General features: G+C 58.1%; 1 protein-coding gene and 1 long non-coding RNA gene across 7 annotated transcripts in view; one reads left to right on the top strand and one right to left on the bottom strand.

The window, feature by feature from the left end:
• Positions 1–2,338: 2,338 nt before the first annotated feature.
• On the bottom strand, positions 2,339–18,873 carry LOC116819560 (mitochondrial inner membrane m-AAA protease component AFG3L1-like). Of its 6 annotated transcripts, none has more exons than XM_032771408.2 (17): positions 18,681–18,861; positions 18,003–18,090; positions 16,646–16,714; positions 16,089–16,195; positions 13,828–13,977; positions 12,467–12,535; positions 11,991–12,118; positions 11,595–11,865; positions 10,538–10,675; positions 9,776–9,929; positions 9,273–9,380; positions 8,222–8,347; positions 6,920–7,030; positions 5,559–5,674; positions 4,823–5,023; positions 4,505–4,699; positions 2,339–4,239 (listed from the first exon to the last, which is right to left on the bottom strand). In XM_032771408.2, the coding sequence occupies exons 1-17, from the start codon at positions 18,792–18,794 to the stop codon at positions 4,042–4,044; spliced, it is 2,343 nt and encodes a 780-aa protein (XP_032627299.1). In that variant the 5' UTR covers positions 18,795–18,861; the 3' UTR covers positions 2,339–4,041. The 6 variants fall into 6 exon arrangements, with proteins under 6 accessions (XP_032627299.1, XP_032627300.1, XP_032627292.1 ...); XM_032771409.2 differs by having other exon boundaries at positions 11,991–12,115; positions 18,681–18,860; XM_032771401.2 differs by lacking the exon at positions 16,089–16,195 and having other exon boundaries at positions 18,681–18,873.
• The window catches only part of LOC142047942 (uncharacterized), a 1,666-nt gene continuing 1,201 nt past the window's right edge, over positions 18,538–19,002 (top strand). The window contains exon 1 of the long non-coding RNA XR_012657270.1: positions 18,538–18,694. This is a non-coding gene — a long non-coding RNA (uncharacterized LOC142047942). The remainder of the gene's footprint in view (positions 18,695–19,002) is intronic.

The following is a 19,002-nucleotide window of genomic DNA, read 5'->3' as shown; positions in this document are numbered from 1 at the left end:
AAACATGATTTATTAGAATGGGATTTCCCAGGATTAACAGGTGAGCAGGTTCATCTCCCACATTCCTCCACTCTGGCCTAGCAAATAGCACAGCAAGAAGGGGCAGGGATAATGCTCCTTTGAGCCATCAGCAATGGCTGTTGCAGGCCGCAGGCAGGTCCCTCCAAAAGAACCATGAACTCTCACCAGGGCAGACATGGGATCTGATGCCTAATTTGGGCACCTCATGCAGAGGATTAAAGCACTGGTCAGAGGTGGAGCGGGAGGGAGTTTACCCTGCAGACCTTGGTATTCCAGTCCCTTCAGCAGGGCCTCAGCTCCAGTGCTGCACCGGGACCAGCTGGGCTCATCACCTGCAGCCATTTGGCTAGTCACACATGCTTGGCTCTGAGTCAATCAGCCTTGTGCTTTCTGAGCACCCCCGGCTGTGGTGGAAAGGAAAGTGCTGACACAAGGAATGATGCCTCACCACACAGTGGAGTTTGGTTTATTTGGCACCCTGCATTAGAAATCACAGCTCTACAGTTATCAAGCAGGGCCCAGGGCAGTGGGAAAGTGGGGCTGAATCGCCGAAGACGACAAAGCTAGTTTTCCTTCGTGCTGTCTTCCCCCTCCCAAGCACACACTGCTACGCCAGCTCCACCCTGTGAGAGGAAATACATTATAAATACTAAGCATCCGCTCCATCGTCTCCTTCCCTCCTTGCTCCCTACCTTAAGGGCACCACTGGAAAAGAAGGCAGTGGGGTGGTGATGTCACAAAGGGGCTCATGTTTATGGGTGGAGTCCAGATCAGAGGGCTCCACTTACAAGCAAAGGCCTGAATTGTCTAACTGCCAGTGCCCCAAACTCAGCCTGGGATCTGAACATCAAGCAAGAGTCTTCCCTTCAGCAGCCACAGGAATGAAGGGTCTCCCAGATACATTAACACCAGTCATGTAATTCCCCTGCCTTCACATTATGGCCTTTGTCCCATCAGTGCAGGCCTGCTGCTTCCAGTGGCGTAACAGACTTGAGTTTCGTGCCCAGCACTTAGGACAACGTGGTCCTGGTCCAGCGCGAGTCAAAAGCAGTAAACGCTTTTCTCACCACCAGGCAGCAAATCCGATGTCAAACAAAAAGTAGGTAGCTCTGCTGAGTAAGCCAGGGCCTTTTCTGCAGGCGCCAGTCAGAGGAGAGCTGCAGGGTACCAGCTTCTTGTGCTTTGGAAAGCGGCAAATATCAGAGAACTGCAGAGGCCAGCTAACAGACAAAGAGCGGAAACAGATTTGACTGTAGTTGCTTAGCCAACAAAGCACACCCGTCGGGGTGACACAAACACTGAACACTTCCGGAAGGGCACCGCTGAACCAAACCATGCATCTGCAGCCTCCGGAGGCAAGACCTGCCTGGCGCTCTCCAGCTGTTACGAGTCAAATACTGTTACAAAAACACTCTGAGGCAGCGCAGCCTGGGGCTGGTTACTGAAGTCCCAGTATTGGGCAAGCTGCAGCCGGATGGGGAGCACACAAAGCACTCTTCATAGCTGTCCAGATCAAGTCACTGCCTCCACTGGGGCTGGGTTCTTGCTGTAACAGGCCTACACTCCAGAGAAGGGAGGACAGGTTCCTGGCTGCACAGCAGCTGGCTTGGCACTACTGCAGAGGTGCTTCGTACTGTATCTGAGCCGGCAACAGGCGCCCAGCCCCAGGGGGGCATTTCTGCTAGGCCAGTCCCTGGGTTTCAGAGCCTGGCACATCTAGACTGGTAGTTTTAGCCCCATAGCACCAGCCTGAGTCAGCTGACCCAGGCTCTCAGACTCAATGCTCCCCTCCACATAGATGTGCCCAGCTCTGCCCCTAGACAGTGGGTACTGGAGGCAAGCAGGGAACCGGGCCCTGGAGAGTTCGGCCGTCAATTCCTAAGCCCAAAAAGGCTGGAACATGCTCCCAGGGTTGAATGGCTGAGCTTGCCCCCACCAGCCATGGCCAGGGGAAGTGACTAGACCAGGCAGAGGAGGATGTCAGTGTAACAGAGCAGGGGTTGTGCTGTCTGCATTTGCCTTAGTGAAAGGGGAGTAAAGGGCCTCCGAAGCCCAAACACCGATGGCTGCAGGGGAAGGCACTTCGAAGGCAGCACGTCAGCCATTCAGCGGCCTGGCTGGAGCAGGCTCCACCAGCAGCAGAGGTGCTGCACTCTGTCAGTTGTGATCCTGGCTGAGGGGCTGGCGCAGGAGTGGTGCACAGCCCAGGAGCTGGGAAGCCCAGCCTGGGGGGGGGGTTACGTACGAAGGGCGGACACCGAAGAGGGCTTCCCCGGCCGGGCAGGACGTCCCGTGGGGTGACCGGCGGGGGGGGGGGGGGGGGAGGGGAGGCCATATGCAAAGCTTCCTCCCATTACTAAAATGTCACCTTGTGAACTGCACTGGGGGTGTGGTCTGGGTTTGCTGCAGATGCCCCTCCCCTCACAGACCCTGCAGCATGAATGCTGCTGCTCCCGTGGCAGAGAAATGCCCTTTGCAAGGATGCTGCACAGGACCCAAACGCAAAGCTCCGCCATGCCAGAGCAGTGGTGCAGCCAGGCTGTGGCTCATCCCCTGCATGGAAGGAGGGTACGTGCAAGGTAGGCACAGGCCAGCGAACCCCACGCCCTGGGCATGAGGAAACGGCAGGGTACAAGCTCGATGCATGGAAGGAATAGAAGTGAGGCCTCCCTTCCCGCCCCCACATTGGTCTGAGCTAGGAATGCCCCACCTAAAGAGGAGCTAACTCAGAGCTGGAAGCTAACTCAGAGTTGTCTGGGCCAACAGCTACGCTGCTTTGATAGATGGCTATAGGTGCCATAAAGCCACCCCAGGCCAACAGACCCACTGCCAGGCCCCCAGGAACTTGCACTGCCAGTCACAACCCCCCAGAACGGCTCAGAGCTGCGGGAGCTTCCGGCTACCAGCGCCCCACACTGTCCCATGACTCCCCGAGTCCTACAGGGCCAGAGTTATTCCTGCCAATGTCCAACAGGGCGGGCAGGCCAGGCCAGGCCAGGGGGCAGAGCCCACAGTAGCAGCAATTCATTAGCACCATTTTGTTAGCCCATTTCCGCTGCGGAGCCGGTTGCCTCGGGCGAAGGGGGGGCCTTTCCCAGCGTAGCACTGCAGGGACTGTCCACAGGCTGGCGTGTTCTACCAGGCGCATGTGGCCGCTGCTCTGAAGGGCTCTTTGGACTTGTTCGGGCTCGTCTCCTAGATACTGCCCGTGCACAGGGACCCGAGGGCAAAGCAGGACTTCGCTGGAGAAAAGCTGCAAACCTGCAAAGGCTGGTGGAAGGCACTGAGGACAGGAACTCTCAGGGGAGGATCTTCCCCCGGCTGCGCACCCTCCCCTCCGCCTGGAGAGGGCGGGAAAAGCTTTGGCATTGGCTCTTTTCACATGGCCCGGGACCCTTGGCCCCCTTCGTGCAGGGCTGGGCGCTCCAGCTGGGGAGGATGCTGTGGTAGCACTAGAGTAACCGCATCCTGGACAGAGGCGCTGGTCAGATGAGAGCTGGCACCTGGACAGCTCACCCTGCTGCTTGACTGGGCTCCCAGCCTCTGCCCCATGGCTAGGGAGCCCCTCCAGCACCCTCCTGGCTTTGGGACAGCTGCTGGCAAGAGGTGGATGCTGGCAGGAGCACAGACTGACCAGGCCCATGGAGACTGGGCCATGAGCACCAGTAAAGCAGCTGCTGTGCCCGCCAGTGGGAACGGGCACTTGTGACCGGGAGTGGCCAGAGCCCTTGTGTCAGCCAGCCAGGCCTAGGCCGGCCCCGGGGAGAGGAGCGAGCGGGACCTGCAGCTTTCAGAGGGAAAGCCAGTGCACTAGCCCTCCCACAGCAGAGCAGGGCCTGGCCTGCTCTTCCTATCTACAGACTTAGCCTCGCTCCTGCTCCGGCCTCCTGGACGGCTCTGTCTGGTGTCGTCATTACCACTGGGAGACGCCCATAGAAAGGGTCCCTGGAAGCTGGTGTCCATCCAGCAGCAAGGGCTGGCAGCAGTTCGGGCACCGTCCTCCCCAGCTGGCTCCCACTGCTAGGAGGTGCTCTTCTGCACTCTCCCCTCCTGGCTCTCATCTCTCTCACAGTTCCAGTCCTTAAGGCCCTCCGGGAGGGAGGTGGTGCCCTCTACGAATGCCTCATAGGTGGATTTCTCTGCAAAGGGCCTGGGGCCCAGCAATTCAACCATGTCCGCTTTCTCCAGCACTTCTTTCTCCAAGAGACGCTTTCCTACCTGTGGGGAAAATAAACTCATTGCAGCCCGATTCCGCAGCCTTTCAGCCTCTGCACATGTTCCCTGCCGCAGGTCGCACGCTTTCCTACAGGCAAATGCTCCAGCATGCTGTGCGTCAGGCTGACGGACTGACCTGTCTCTCCCCCTCCCCTCCCATGCAAGTGTTATCAGGAGCTAACCATCCAGCTGCTGACAGGGCAACAGGGTCACCAGAGGCCTCTGTGTTGGCTCCCGCTGCGGCATGGACCAGGGCCCATTCACGTACCTTCTCCACCTGGTCGTGACACCGTGTCAGTAGCTCCCGGGTTCTTTCATATGCAGAGTTGATGAGGCTTCGGACCTCCTCGTCTATCAGCTGGGCTGTCGCCTCGCTGTATGGTTTCTCTGTGAGCAGCTCACCCTGCTGCAGGAAGTCGAAGGAGACCTGGCCCAGCTTGTCACTCATCCCAAACTGGACGATCTGGAAGAGAGCAGCCCCACTAAGCTGGCTAGTGCCAAGGGGATGAGCTGAACCGTTCCCATCCCCTGGGCAGAGAACCTGGCAGCATGGTACCAGCCACATGCTCCTTGCTCTGGGGATTACCTGGGTGTAGGCGCTCTGCGTCACCTTCTTCAAGTCGTCCTGAGCACCCGTGGTGATGCGCCCAAAGAACAGCTGCTCAGCCACCCTGCCACCCAGCATCATGCACATGCGATCGAACAGCTGCTCCTTGGTGTACAGGTACTGCTCCTTGGGCAGGTACTGCGCGTAACCAAGCCCCTTGCCCCTGGGGATGATCGATACCTGCAAGACATGAGGTGCCTGGTGACAGACTGGCCCCTCTGCCAGGGCTCCTGAATTCTAGAATCTGCCTGCGAGAGGCAATGTTGGCCAGGATGCTGGGAGCACCCCTTGGGCTCGGCTTTTATCCAGAGACACTGGAGCTGGCCACAAAGGGGCCTGAGAGCGAGCATGCTCTTTGCAGAACAGCCCAGCAGACAGTTATTAATGCATTTGACATGGTCAGGGCTAGGGAGGGGGCCGGAATGCTGCCTGTGGAGTGTCCAGCACCTGGGGGTGCTCTCCTCCAGGGCAGGGTGGCCTGAGGCACAACTGAAACAAATGTTCAACAGCCTCCACAGCCATCTGGCCCCGAGGGTATAATCCAGCCAACAGAGCCCCTGCCAGCTGCTGGCTCCTCATCCTGACCTGAGCCCCTTGCCAGTCACACTTGGGAAGGGCATGTTGTGAAATTCCAGATGCACCAGGCTCAAGGCCAGAGCAATGGGGAAGCCCTGTCAGGCTGACCCTGGGAAAGGGGAGCAGACTAGACACAAACCTTCAGCAGGGGATCAGCATGCTCCAGGAACCATCCCACCACCGCATGCCCAGCTTCGTGATAGGCCACTGTGGTCCTCTCGTTCGGCTGCAGAACCTGGGTCTTCTTCTCAAGACCTGGACACAGGTTTGGGAGAGTCAGTGGCACTCGTGGGGAGCTGAGGTACCAAACCCCGTAGTTGGAGCCAGAAAGTCCCCTGCCCCAGTGAAACAAACCCAGCAGTGTCCCCAACACCCAGCAGGGAGAACCTCTGCCTTCCAAGCCAGAGACAGCACCTGGGGCCTTGGCTCGCTGGCTAGAGATGATTCCCGAGGCCCAGCCTGCTCTTTAGGCTCAAGGGAGGCATTGGCTCCTCACGTTTCCTCCCTAGAGGGATGTGCCTGGCCACGGGAGCTGCCCAGCTCCGTGTGGTGGGTTTCTGGAACACAAGCTCAGGAGTTAGGAGCTCATAGCACTGCTGAGGAGGTAAGCTGATGCTGTGCTGATTGGAGGGGCCACAGGAGGGGGACAAGGAACCTCTGGACACCCCTGGCTGCGTGGGAGGATGGGAAGACGAGGAGTGCAGGGACCTGGAACGTTAGTTCTCACAAGCACCTCTTCTGCGGGGCTGGACCAAGCTCTGGAGCGGAGTGGGATGAGCTCATCAGGATGGCTGGAATCGCTGTTCCAAGCTGCTGCAGAACTGTTAGCTCAGCAGGCTGAGGCTGCAGAGGGCTGGGGGGGCAGCACAGAGGTTTGCACACAGCTCAGCAGCCCTGCTGCTTTCCATCCCCTGGGGAAAATTTGGTGCTTTTCATTCCAGCTCCTCAGCCTCCTCCATCAGCTGCAGCCCACGATTCTTCTCCGCTCGGCTGAGACTCCCAGGGAGCACGTGGCTCTTCATGCCACGCCTGGGAAGCTCTGCAGATGTTGCCCTCGCCCTGCAGGGACCCACCCATTGCGTTCTCAGGCTAGTGGGATTGTGCTCAGCTTAGCTCCTACACTGGGGGGGGGGGGGGGGGGGGGGGGGCCGGCACATAACCCCTAAGATGAGTACAGGGGACACAGTCGCCTTCCTGACAGCACCAGAGGCGGCTCCCCCACAGTAATGGCCCCTAGGAGAAGTGCTTGGGCATCTCCCCAAGACTCAGCTGGGTGCAGGGCCTGACTGGGCTGAGCCCCAGGGCCCTGGAGAACCCCATGCTGCCTAGCCCATCATCCGGCAGCCTCAAGCGGAGCCCTGAGCCAGTCTGGGCTCTAGCAGCCAAGCTGTCTAGGCTGTGCACAGGGCCAAAGCAAATGGCAGCAGCCAGCCACACTCTGCATGGTTCCCAGACCCCCCTGCACCCACGCCCCCCAGCAGAGCTCCGAGCAAGCCTCACCCCCAAGGACTCTCTCGATGGCCTGCTCAAAGTGCTTCTCGGCGACAGAGGGCTTCAAGTGGCGAGCGGCAATCAAGGCAGCCTCGTTGCAGACATTGGAGATGTCCGCACCTATGGACAGGAGGGCCACACCATCAGCCTAGTCCCCGAGCACACGTCAGGAACCCGGACCAGCTGAGGCAGCTCGAGTGCCCCCCAGCCACGGCTCAGGACAGTCACAGCAAGAAACGGCCAGCAGAGCGAGCGCTACCTCTGCGGCACGGGGCGCCAAAGGAGCTGCCCAGCGTCCCCCAGACTGTGCGGGCTTTGGGTGTCAAGCAGTGAACCCGGCACTGGTGCAGTGCTTGGGCTCCCGGGCACAGGAGGCACTCGGAACGTGGGGCTTTGCAGAGCTGGGACTTGGCTAAATCCCCTGCTGTACCCAAATCCCTTCAGAGAGAGGGCGCTGGCCTTCTCAGTCACCCGCCTTACTGGCCCCTGCGGAGCTGCACTCCCCTGCTTTTCACACACAGGCTAACAGGCTCCTGCCGCTCTCCCCGTGGCTAACGCCCCATCACAGCACAATTCCAGCAGCAGGACTGGCCAAGCAGATCAAGGCCCCTCTGCTCAGGTATCCCGGCTCCAATCCCGGGGCGCCAAGGAAGGTGGAACCCCCCCAAAGCACACCTGACTGCATAGTGCTATTCCTGGGGAAGGGGCTTCCTTCCTGACCGCCGTCAGTGATCTTCCCATGCCCTGCAGCCTAAGAGCTGCTGACATTTGCCCTCCCTTGAGCATCCAGAGGAGGGCGCTCTGTACAGAGTGGTGCATATGAACACAGCTCAGGAATAGCAGCATCACAGCATTCTCATTCCCGTCTGTGTGCACAGGTCACACCCGCTGGGGAAGAACCAGTGAGTGGGGAACAGTCCCATTCACAGCTGAAACAGGACAGAGACCCAGAGAACGTGGGGCAGCACTATGACCCCTCTGCTGTCCTGCAGAGCAGGGCAAGGCCTGGCTGCCTTCCGCCAGGCTGACGTGCTAACTCAGCCCTCTGCAGCAGAGGCGGAGAAGAAAGCAGTGACTCCAGTGAACCCTGCAAGGGCTGGAAGTCTGCAGTGAATATTTATTGTGCAGCTCATTACCATTTCTGGACCTGTCCATAACAGCAGGGGGTTCACAGCTGCTGTCTAGGTACTTCCAGAGCCCCTTGGCATCGGTCCTCCCACCCCCCATCAGATCAGTTTCGCAGCAGTTCAGTCAATTGCTACAGCTCCCTCCCCCACACCTCCTCCCATTTGGTATTTCCCTGCCACTCACCAGTGAATCCTGGAGTCCATGCAGCCAATCTCCTGGCCAGGGAGTCTCTGCTGATGCTTTCATCCAGTTTCAGGGGCCGGAGGTGGACTTTAAAGATGGATGCTCTGCCTTTGATATCAGGCGGACCTGGGCAGAACAGAGTCAGAGAGGCTGCTTCAGAAATGAATAATGCAGGGCTGCCCCTGCAAACACGCTCTCCACCGGGACCTCTTCTCACCACCCCGGACTCATTAGTTCAGGGGCCTTCTCTGCCCCAGGTTGCTGCTGGAGAGAACGCTCCCAGCCATCTTTAGTTACAATCAGCTGCCTGGAAGTGTCCCCGTTTCTCTGCAATGACAGTGATGCCTGTATCCAGAGCACGTCCCGTCACACAACATACAGAGATCGCTGCAGAGACTGCACCGACGTAGAGTGCAGCAGCTGCGTAACAGCCCCACAGCAACAGCACACAGCCAGGATCGTTCGGAAATGGCTGGGGGGCTTGAAGGTGCACAGAACACCCCCAATGACACTTGCCAGGCTGGGCTGCCTACTGGCAAAGGCCTGTTTACAACAGCAGCTGCCCCGAGGACGGCTGGAGCACCCAGCGACCCGTGCAGCGTATGAGCCGAGATGGCAGCAGTGTTGCTCATGACCACCTTGGCAGTGGGATCTCTCACACCCCACCACAGGGGCCTGCAGATCTATCAGGCCAGGGTTGGTCTTGCTTCCAGCCCTGCCCGTTTCACATTAACCCCCGCTGGGCTCCCCCTACTCAGTGCAACTATCATGGAACTCCATGTTTACACAAAGCCAGATGATTCTGCAACTTCCAGCCAAGCTGCGGGAAATTCAATCTGCTCCCTGGGGCAGCAGGCTCCCCATGCCAGGCGAGGCGAGGCAAGGCACCAGAGCTCCCCACCCCACACTCATGAGCCCCTGGCTTTCTGAAGGCAGCGTTAGCAGCTGTAGGGCAGGACGTTCTTTTCTCTACTGCTAACGATCAAGTCTAGGCGGGGAGCAAGGGAGGAGGGCAGAGGCCGAATCTGCTGTTAGGCGTGACAGGCATTACCGATGTAAATCTGACGGTCAAAGCGCCCTGGTCTCATCAGCGCAGGGTCCAGAATGTCTGGGCGATTTGTTCCTGCGAGCACCACCACATTGGTGCTGGAGTTGAACCCTAAACAGAGTGGGAGGAGGTCACACAGCTGTCGGCGGTGGGGTGGGGAAGCAAAATGCACAGGAGACTGGGAGGGCCTGGACTTCCCAGCAGGCTCTGAGGGGCTCACAGCTGTATCGCTGGGTGGGCCCAGTAGGCCAACAGATTCCACTGCTCAAGCCAGACCTTCTGCTTTCACTAGCTTTGAGCATAGTGCAGCACCCCTTGCCCTGGCGTGTCTGGGAGCACCCGGCACCCTGGGCTGGGGCATTACCAGCGAGTTTCTAAGGAGCACCCCGATGCCCCGCCGCAGGCTGCTTTAGTTGGGGTTGGCCCTGCTTGGAGCAGGAGCTTGGACTAGATACCCCCTGAGGCCTCTTCCAACCCCGAGATTCTCCGATTCTCTGCTCATTCACCATCCATTTCGACCAGCAGCTGGTTCAGGGTGTTCTCCTGCTCGCTCTGCCCCCCAAAGTTCCCCCGGCCCCGCTTCCGACCAACGGCGTCGATCTCATCGATGAACAGGATGCAGGGGGCATGTTTGCGGGCCAAGGCAAACATGTCCCGAACCTGAAACAGCCACACGCAATGGGTTCACCGGGGTTCCAAGGCTTCGGACAGGCCCCCACTGGCCACTGCCCTTCCGCAGGGACGGGACTTAGCGGGGGCTCTGCAGAGCCAGCCACGCTCTCAGCGCCATTGTCCCCAGAGAAGGAGTGTCCCGAGGCTCCCCAGGCACGGCTCTGACTGGTCTGGGACACTCCCACCAGGGCTGAGATGGGAGGAAGACAACAGCACCAGGCTAACCCCTCACAGGGGCTCCAGGCAGGGCCTGCAAAGAGACCTGGCCCAGCCCAGCAGCCTGTGAGGTGCATGTGCTGTCCTGAAGCCCCACCAAGTCGAGGGGGCTCACACAAGACTGTGGCTAATGCAGCCAGGAGGAGGCTGAAGAGCCAGTACTGAGGAGAACTGGCCTCCAGATTCTCTTCCCTGTCCCGCCCACAGCCCGGGAGACCCACTGCTCCCCAGGCTCTTGAGGCAGCTAGAAGCCACCCCAGCAGATATGGGAAGTCTGTCTAGCTCCAGCACCAGAGATGACCCCCTAGAAGGGCCAAATGCCTCCCCCAGAGGTATAACGTTCTGGAAAGCCCTTGTGAGCCTCGCTGCTGCAGACTTACTCGGGCAGGCCCAACACCCACAAACATCTCCAGGAACTCTGAGCCGTTCACCGTGATGAAGGGAACATTGGCTTCTCCCGCCGTTGCTTTGGCCAGGAGGGTTTTCCCAGTGCCCGGCGGGCCCGTGAGCACAGCGCCCTGCAGCAGAGACAGAGACAACGGAGACCAGCGCTAGTGTGGGGCCATTGGCAGAGCTGACAGTCAGAAACCTGCTGCCAGCAAGGCTGCTCCAAGTGCCCTGTCACCCGGTGGCTTGGGCTGTGTCTGGGGACTGGTTCCCGCCCAGCAGCCTCTGTTAGAATCACCTTCATAGCAGGCCTGGCCCGCAGGACAGGGACTGAGCCTGGCAGCGAGTCGGGAGAGTCCAGCACTGCCAGCACACAGGGCTCCAGAGCAACCAGTATCACCAGACAGTGCCGAGCCGCAGGGCCCAAGGGGAACACCGGGGAAGTCTGTGTGTACGTGTGCGCACAGGTGCTTGCTACACCTCCCCTTCCCCCATGTAGGGGGACACACACCCCATGCCTTGCACGGCACACACCCTGGTGCCTCCTACGCCTCAAAGTATCACATTTACTGGCACTTACAGGTGCCACTAAGCCCTGCCCACACCATCGTCCCCATGGTAACTAACGTACATCTCAGGGGAAAAGAGAAGTGACTAAATCCGCAAGTGGCCAGAGGCACTGCGCAGCGCTGCTCCGGCACAGCGGGCAGCCGGGAATCTGGGCAGCTTGTGACATGGGCATCCCTGCTGCACAGCTGTGAAAGCTTCAGCACCCCCTGCAGGGCCATGCCCACGGCACCCCTCTCTGCACCATGCCCCGCCGACTGCAGCAAGGGAACTTGTCTGGTAGGCTGAGTTACTTGTTCAGCATGGCTCAGGCACGGGACACAGCCTGGGGCTGGGTGAGCTGCCCTCTGCCCCACTTTCCTCGCTCCTTTCTCCGTTAGTCACAAAGCTCAGCTCAAGGAGCTAGACTGCTCGGAGCCCCCAGGATAGCACTCCAACTGCTCAGCAGAGGGGACCCAGCCACCCCTCCCTCTGAGATGGCACCTTTGGGATCTTGGCGCCCAAGTCTTGGTATTGTTTGGGGTTCTTCAGGAAGTTCACGAACTCCATGATCTCCAGCTTGGCTTCCTCACAGCCGGCCACGTCTCGGAACTGCACGTCAATGTTGTCTTTCAGGATCTTGGCCGTTGTCTCGCCGATGCTGAAGAGCCCGCCTCCTCGTCCTCCACGCCCGGCTCCCATTGGCCCGCGTCTCAGAGTGACCAGAAGGAAGCCAACCAGCAGCAGAGTGGGCACCATGCTCATGAGGAATGTGCTGGGAGTGGAGAAAAGCACAAGCCACCGTCACCCAGCAGCAATGGTGCGGCAGAGCACACTCAGCCAGCACAGGCACTGGCACTGGCTCTGGCTCCAGCCACTCCCCCACTGGCACTCACTCACCCGTCACTCTCCCTGGCGTAAATCACTGCCACCTGCTGGGCGCCCTCCATTCCCAGCTCCAGCTGGGCAGTCTCCAGGTTCCGTTCAAACGTGTCCACACTGCCGATGTTAAACCAGACGTACCTCTGCTGGGACGAGGGACAGACCCAGAGCCAGTCAGTCGCTGCATCGGCCTCCGACCCCCACCCATGGGCAGGATCCCCAGCTGGGCCCAACAAGCGCTGCCCCCTGCCTGCCGCACACACTCGCTGCCCCAGCGCGCACACTGAGCTATGTCACAGGGCAGCTGCATCAGAGACCTCTCAACCCCCCTGGGCACAATGGCAATTTGCAGAGCGTGTGCTGCCTCCACTGTGGCCCCAGAGCCTGGCTTGTGCCGTGGGGCTCAGTATGGGGCAAGCTCGCCTGGGAGCTTCCCTTTCCTCCCCTAGTTCTGTTGGTGTGCCGAGACCCCTCCTCCCCCACAATCCCATTACCTCCGAGCTCACACCCGGCACGAGGACCACACGCACAAACTGTTTGTTCACCACTTCCAGACGGTCCACCTAAGACAGACAGACAGGCGATGGGTACAGCCCCTCCCTAGAAGACGAGCAATCTGCATTCTCAGGGAGGCATTCAGTAGAGGACAGAGGCTGTTCAGCACAGGCCTCTCCGGATGTAGTAAAAAAAGGCCACTTTGGGAGGCAGCCCCCATCTCTCTCTGCAAAAGCCAGCCCCTGATCACAGAGCCCAGGCCCAACCAGCCCCAGCCAGCCTCCGATCACAGAGCCAAGCCCCAGCCCCGGCCCGCCAGCCCCCGATCATGGAGCCCAGCCCCAGCCCCGGCCAGCCAGCCCCCAGTCACGGAGCCCAGCCCCAGCCCCGGCCAGCCAGCCCCCAGTCACGGAGCCCAGCCCCAGCTGCTCTACTGGGAGCATTTACCAGACACTACAGTCCTTTTAAACCAACCCCACTAGACAGGGGTGAGGGACAGTGAAAGCCTGTCTACGCTACACGGCTGACGGAGTCCCTGTAATAGGCTCAGGCCATCCTCGTCCCACCAGTCATGAGGGACACTGAGCTGTGTCCATCCAGCAGTAATCCCAATAGCGTCTCAGCAGGGACTAGCCAAATGGCCCGTGGAGCAGGCAGCTAGACAGGCGTGGCTCAGGGGTCCCACAAAACAGCAGAGCAGCACCAGGACACAGTTCTGGGGAAGTCTCCATGGGCTGCCTTGCTGAGAGAGCCCCGCAGAGAGCCCCACCTAGATCTTCCCCTAATTACGGGGGCCCGAGACAGCAGGGCAGAGCCAATCTCCAGGGAACAGTCAGGGGGACATCTGTTCACGTAATATGCTAACGTTAAGGCAGGCTCCACAGGGGGCCTACAACAACCCAGAAGCCCCCACTATGCCGACGTGCTCTGTGGCCAGCCCGGAGCACTGACAGCCAGAAGTGCTCTGGGGCTCCCCTGATAAGAACGGATGGGAGAAGTGAGCTCCAGAATCTCTGCTTCCTTAGACAGGCACATGGAGACACCGACACCCTTCTAGACCTCATAGCTGTGGTGAAACAACATGAACTAAGCATAACTGGACACACGCCTGCCTGAGTTTGCAGAAAGCCTAGAACAGAAGCTGCCCCCTGACTCCAGCCTCAGAATGGAGCCTGAGTAGTCACTGCTTTCCAGAGGCCCCCTGGAGGTGGTCTGCTCCAGCCCGGAGCCAGCAGGATTCAGAGGCGACTTGATAACCCAAGCGCCGTGCTAGTCACAAGTGGACAAATGGGAAAAACATGCACAATGAGCCAGGAGAGAGCCATTCGCTCTCACACAGACACTGATGACATTTCCTCACCAATCCTCTAGCCAAGTAGTAATGGACAAAATGCTTCCAGTTGATTTCTCTGCCAGGATCTCGCCAAAAAAAATAGAGGAATCCCACGGCAGCGCCTGCCCCCATGACAGCCAGGTAGACGAAATTCTTGTCATCCCAGGGGAACTCTCCCTGGGGTGGGAGGAAAGGAAAAGAATGCTACACGTCAGAAGCCTGATTCCAACCGGGAAATAAACATCCAACATTCAGAATTAGCCTGGGAGCAACTGTCGGTTCCTTGCTCCCCCCTGCCCTGACAGCCAGCCCTACAGTGCTGCTGAAGGATTCAGTGCAGGCTGCTGGCACAGTGCAGGACTGCTCCAACTGTGAAGAAACAGCCACTGCATGTGTGCCACAGCCCCACCCTGATCTCCAAGTGCAGAGCCTGCTTCTACACAGAGTGCTCACACGTAGAGCGGGAGCCCCGTGCATCAGATTGGACTCAATGCCTGCACTTGTGCAGCTGGGCCTGGGCCCCCAGCCTCTGCCTGAGAAGGGGCACGCCAGCAGCCAGCACTGATTTGACATGCTACCCAACCAAATCAGAGGCAACGCCAACCATTCGCACCTGGAACATGCAAGTGTGGCCTGCAGAGTACAGGCCCCAGCATGCCTTGGAGGAACACGCAGTCTTCACTAGCCACACCTCTGGCTCTGGGCTGCATTCAGCCCGCAGCCACCTGTGTGTCACATAGCCCCTCACCCCACCCTCTCACAGAGCTAATGTTAATTCCTACATCCTGGGAAGCAGAGCTCCTTCCAACATAGAAATTGGGCAGCGTTTTTAGGTACCTTAGGCAAAAAGCAAGAGGGTTTGTAATCCTCACAAGAAACCCCAATGACTCAGAAATAAGGAAGCTGATGCAATCAGTGACTTATGTCACTTATCTAACTACAGCACTGTCATTAAAACACCCCGTATTACCGACAGGAAATGCCCAGTTCAGATCCTCATAGAAACATTCTATCAATTCACCACTATCCTGAGGGGAAACTTCACCCTACACATTCCAACCACCACCTCTGCCCTGCCCTACAGGACAGGCTAACAGACTCTTTCAATCCAGATGCTCCACGCTTGAGAGTCTGGGCTGTGGGCCAGCACTAAGGTTCTCCCTGGCATTTGTAGAGTTTTCACATTGATATTGTCTTTAGCCAAGGTCACATTTCCTGCCTCTTCAGTGCTTTTCAGTGGCAATGCTATAGGTAGGCATGGTACATAAGGGTTATATGGCTATTTCAGCTTCCTTAACCCTGAATTAATTAAGTTTGCACCCAGGAATTGTCTAGTTTTTAAAAACCAAACCCACCCAAGAAGCAGGGAGTCTGACAGGCAGGAAAGCCTTTTCGTGCTCAGCACTGCTGGCCCAGTTCTTCCCTGAGCTGGTGCGGAGCCCAGGCAGGACAGACAAGGGGACCCACGTACCCCCCTAACCCTCAGAGGCTGCTCTAACTTGTGCCTTGGCTAGAACTGCCTTTTGCTGCCAGCAAGGCCCACTGAGTTAGCCGGGCAATGGAACACCCCAGCCACGTGCCCTCCTCCCCTGGGCTGCCCCTCTGCACTTGCCAGGGAGACCACCCTAAGCTGTAGGTACTGTCCTTGGGTGGGTGGGTGTGCGTGCGTGCGCGTGGTGGTGGTGGGGGAAGCTGGCTCACAGCTCCTTCACATCCCCTTGGTGCTGACCCAGCTGGAGCAAGCACACACTCTGCACTACACAGGGGGGGACACATTCTCTCTGCATGGCTAGTGGCTTGGTGCCCCAGGCAACTTGTGTGGGTGGGCACATGAAGACTGCTGTGGTGCCAGGCTCGAGTTCCGCCAGAGGCTTGCAAGTCTCAGAAAGCTGGTGCATCGCAGCAGCCCTGTATGTGCTTTGCTGTGGAATATTCTATCCACGGCTTGCGATCAATTTTGTATTCCTATGGCTGCTGCTGGGGCACAAACAGAAACATTTCTGACACAGGATCCAAACTGAAGGTTACGGTGAGTGACTGTGGTGAACATTAAGCTGGAGTGATCTGAAAGAAGAGCCAGACAGCAGATTTACAATGCAAACAAGGAGCCATTTGAACTACTAGACTAATAAAGAGATTTGTGTGTGACTTTCCAGACAAGTCAGTCTGCCCCTGCAAGAGACATGGTGATGAACCTGTAAGGACTGAGACCGACTTTCGGAATGAACAAAGGGACATAACCCTCCTGGAACCTCAACTATCACTGCCCCTCTAACAGAGCTACAGACCTTCCACATGCGTTTCCACCACCCAGAATCCTCCTTCTTCCCTCCTCTCTTGCCACCACCTCCTCCGCCATCTCCCCCATGACCAAGACCTTTTGGATCAGGGAGGCCTAGAGAAAAGAAGGGTGCATTAAGACAGACAATTAGCTTTGAAGAGAGCCCAATTTCCCCATCCCATTTACACACCGAACAGCCAGCCCATTTATTAAATAAGCCAGTCCTGTTTGGAGGGTCTAATTAAAAAATATTTAAAGAGAGGTCGATAGAGCAAGCGAGATAAAGCCAATTGTACTCAGAAACCCTACAGAGCAACGAGGATTTTATAGATCTGAACTGGGGTGGGCAGGACTAGAAGAGCAGAGAGTTGGGTGTCACAACAAGGATTGAATTCTCAGAGTAGTGGTGGTGGGGAAACATAATGACTGACGGTCATGGCTGTATTTTAGGCACACACATCCACACTGCAGCAATCGCTATCCAGCCCCTCACTAACACTCTCTCACTCCTGAGCATCTTTATAAAACCTAAGGACTAGCCCTGGAGGATTCGGGACTGTTTACCTTTAGTCTGGTGAACATCCTCTGCTGGGCCAGAACTTCTGCCATTCTTCTTAAAATACTTCTCAAAGCCTTAGAGAGAAAGTGGTTGTCTTTTGATTATTTAAAGGTACAGTGACACTGGACTGACTATGCAGCCAAAGAGCCCCTCTGTTTATAGGGGAAAGATTCTGGGCAAACCAGGAAGAGGCTAAACCAAAACCAAAAGGTAAGGGGAAATGATTTTGATAACAGCCTTTTGCACGGACCGCAGGGGGCAGATTAGTATCTGCAAGACTGGAGAGAAGAAGGTTACAATAGTCAATACCAGACATTATTAGAGCATGTAGCTTTACAGTTATTTACCGAAGAGCATTGTCCAAGAAAGAAAATCTCTGCTTCCAGGATCTAACTTGGACAGATTGCTCCAAGAGAAGGAAGAAACACCTGCTAGCAAGTATGTTCCTGCCTCTATTGAGGAAAGGTCCCTGCGCAGAGGAATGCCTTGCATTGCACTCTTTGAAAGTCTACAGACAAACATATCCTAATCTCTAGTGGGGGATCCCCCCATTCTCTGGCTCAAAGACTGGAATGCAGACTAAGCCACGAGAAGGACTCACTCAGCTCACGCTGGTTACCTTCGAATATCCCACTGCACAGGGGAGTTCTGGAGAAAAGATGCCCCAACGTTCAGGTTTTAACTTGGACTTCCTGAGGTGGGCTGAATCTGCCCGAGGTGATTCTGTGGCAATATAAATCAGGGCAGCAGGCAAGAGCCCTGCAACACAGCACTTATCAAAGGGTCATGAGCAGCTTGAATCTAGGCAGTTGCAGAAAGTGAGTTACAGTGAGGTTTGGGCCCTGCCCGAGTCTCCATGCGGATTTGTCTGGATTTATAGCCACACAAACTTCAGCTGTTACCTGAAACACACATTAAAAAGCCCACGCTCGAACAGAAGTGTGATTTTCAAGCTGATGATATCCCTTTAACATCACTAGGGGCTGTTATTATTAATGGGCCCAGGACCTGCCAAGGGATGTACGTTATTAAGTGTATTATGGTAGCACCTGGGAGCAACACTCATGGCCCAGGACCCCATGGTGCCAGATGAAGTACAAACACAGAACAAAAAAAAGTGGTCCCTGCCCCAAGGAGCTCAGCCAGATCTCTGCTCCCCATTGTTTCAGGTCTTCAATGACCCCTAGCCCTGCAGCAGCAGCAGCCACCCTCTGTGCGCAGCGCTGCTCTGCGATCCATCCCACTCGGTGCCTGCATTCGCTCTCTCCTTGTTTAAGGTCTACACGCCTCCGCCGCCCACAGCCCCGCTAGAAAGCCAGCCGAAGCAAGCGGCCCTACAAGCAGCCTTGTGCAGACACGTACCTTTGGGTGGCTCTGGGCAGAGCCACTGCCGAGCCGATGCGATGCGCCCTGCGCAGTCCTGCCGCGGGGTGCGGATCCCCTCGAGCCGCTAGAACAGGAAAGAGCAGCCACTGACACGCGACCGCACCGGCTCCCCTCGGCGCGATCAGAGCGCGCTGGGCTCCACCTACCTCAGCGCGGAAACCAGAGCAGCTCCGGGGCTGCTCTAGCTGAGGGCAGGAGCCACGAGCTACCTTCGGCCCCGCCTCCCCAGCGCTGCGCGGGGCTCCTCAGCCGGGCCTGACTCCGCGCCAGGCGCCGGCTCCGGCTCCGGCTCCGGCAGGGCCCAGCAGGCCTCTGCCTCGCGCCCGGGCAGCCAGGGGCCCTGGAGCCAGCGCCGACCCTGGGCGGCTCCGTGCGCAGCCGCAGAACTCGGAGCGGCGCAGAAGCCCGGGCTGGCCCCACCCCCCCAAGCAGCGTGCAAGGGGCGGGGCTTTCTCTCCGCTCGCGGCTGCGGCGGCCTCGTTCGAACAACCAGACCCCGCCCCCTGACTAGCGTTTATCTCCAGCAGTTGGGACATCTTAGCCGTCCCGAGCGCGCGCCGATGACATCATCAGGGCGACGGTTCGCCCCCTTGTAGCGGCATACGGAGCCGTGCGTTTTACGACAATGCCGGAAAAGAAACAGTCACCTCTCACCTGCCGGATCGGTGGTAGGTCCCTGCGCCCCGCCGGGGTGCGCGCCCAGCAGCCCCCTCGCCACAGGGCAGCGAGAGGCGGCACCAGAGTTCCCGACGCGAGCCGCTGAGCCATTCCCCACGGCTGTGCTGCGCCTTGACGCGCATGCGCAGAGTTCACTCCCGCGCAATCTGTATGCGCATGCGCCTTGCCCCTCGTCCTGGGCGGAAGTTCCTGACGCGAAGGGGCGGGACAGGAAAGGCGCCGCCGGGCTCCCAGCGAGACATTCCGGTTAGGGACGAGCGCTGGGCCTTTGGTTCCGGGCTGCCCAGGGCTCCGTGTT

Source organism: Chelonoidis abingdonii, chromosome 19 (assembly GCF_003597395.2).
Source record: "Chelonoidis abingdonii isolate Lonesome George chromosome 19, CheloAbing_2.0, whole genome shotgun sequence".
NCBI classification, from domain to species: domain Eukaryota; kingdom Metazoa; phylum Chordata; order Testudines; family Testudinidae; genus Chelonoidis; species Chelonoidis abingdonii.
The sequence above is the reverse complement of the archived record's forward strand: the minus strand, read 5'-3'. Positions and strand labels throughout refer to the sequence as shown.

Coding starts and splice junctions, on each gene's coding strand:
- LOC116819560 (XM_032771408.2), bottom strand. CDS start 18,794: ATGGCTCAGCGGCTCGCGTCGGGAACTCTGGTGCCGCCTCTCGCTGCC. Junction 18,091..18,680: donor ACCTACCACCGATCCGGCAG/GTGAGAGGTGAC, acceptor TTCCTGTTCTAG/CGGCTCGAGGGGATCCGCAC. Junction 16,715..18,002: donor CTGCCCAGAGCCACCCAAAG/GTACGTGTCTGC, acceptor TTTCTCTCTAAG/GCTTTGAGAAGTATTTTAAG.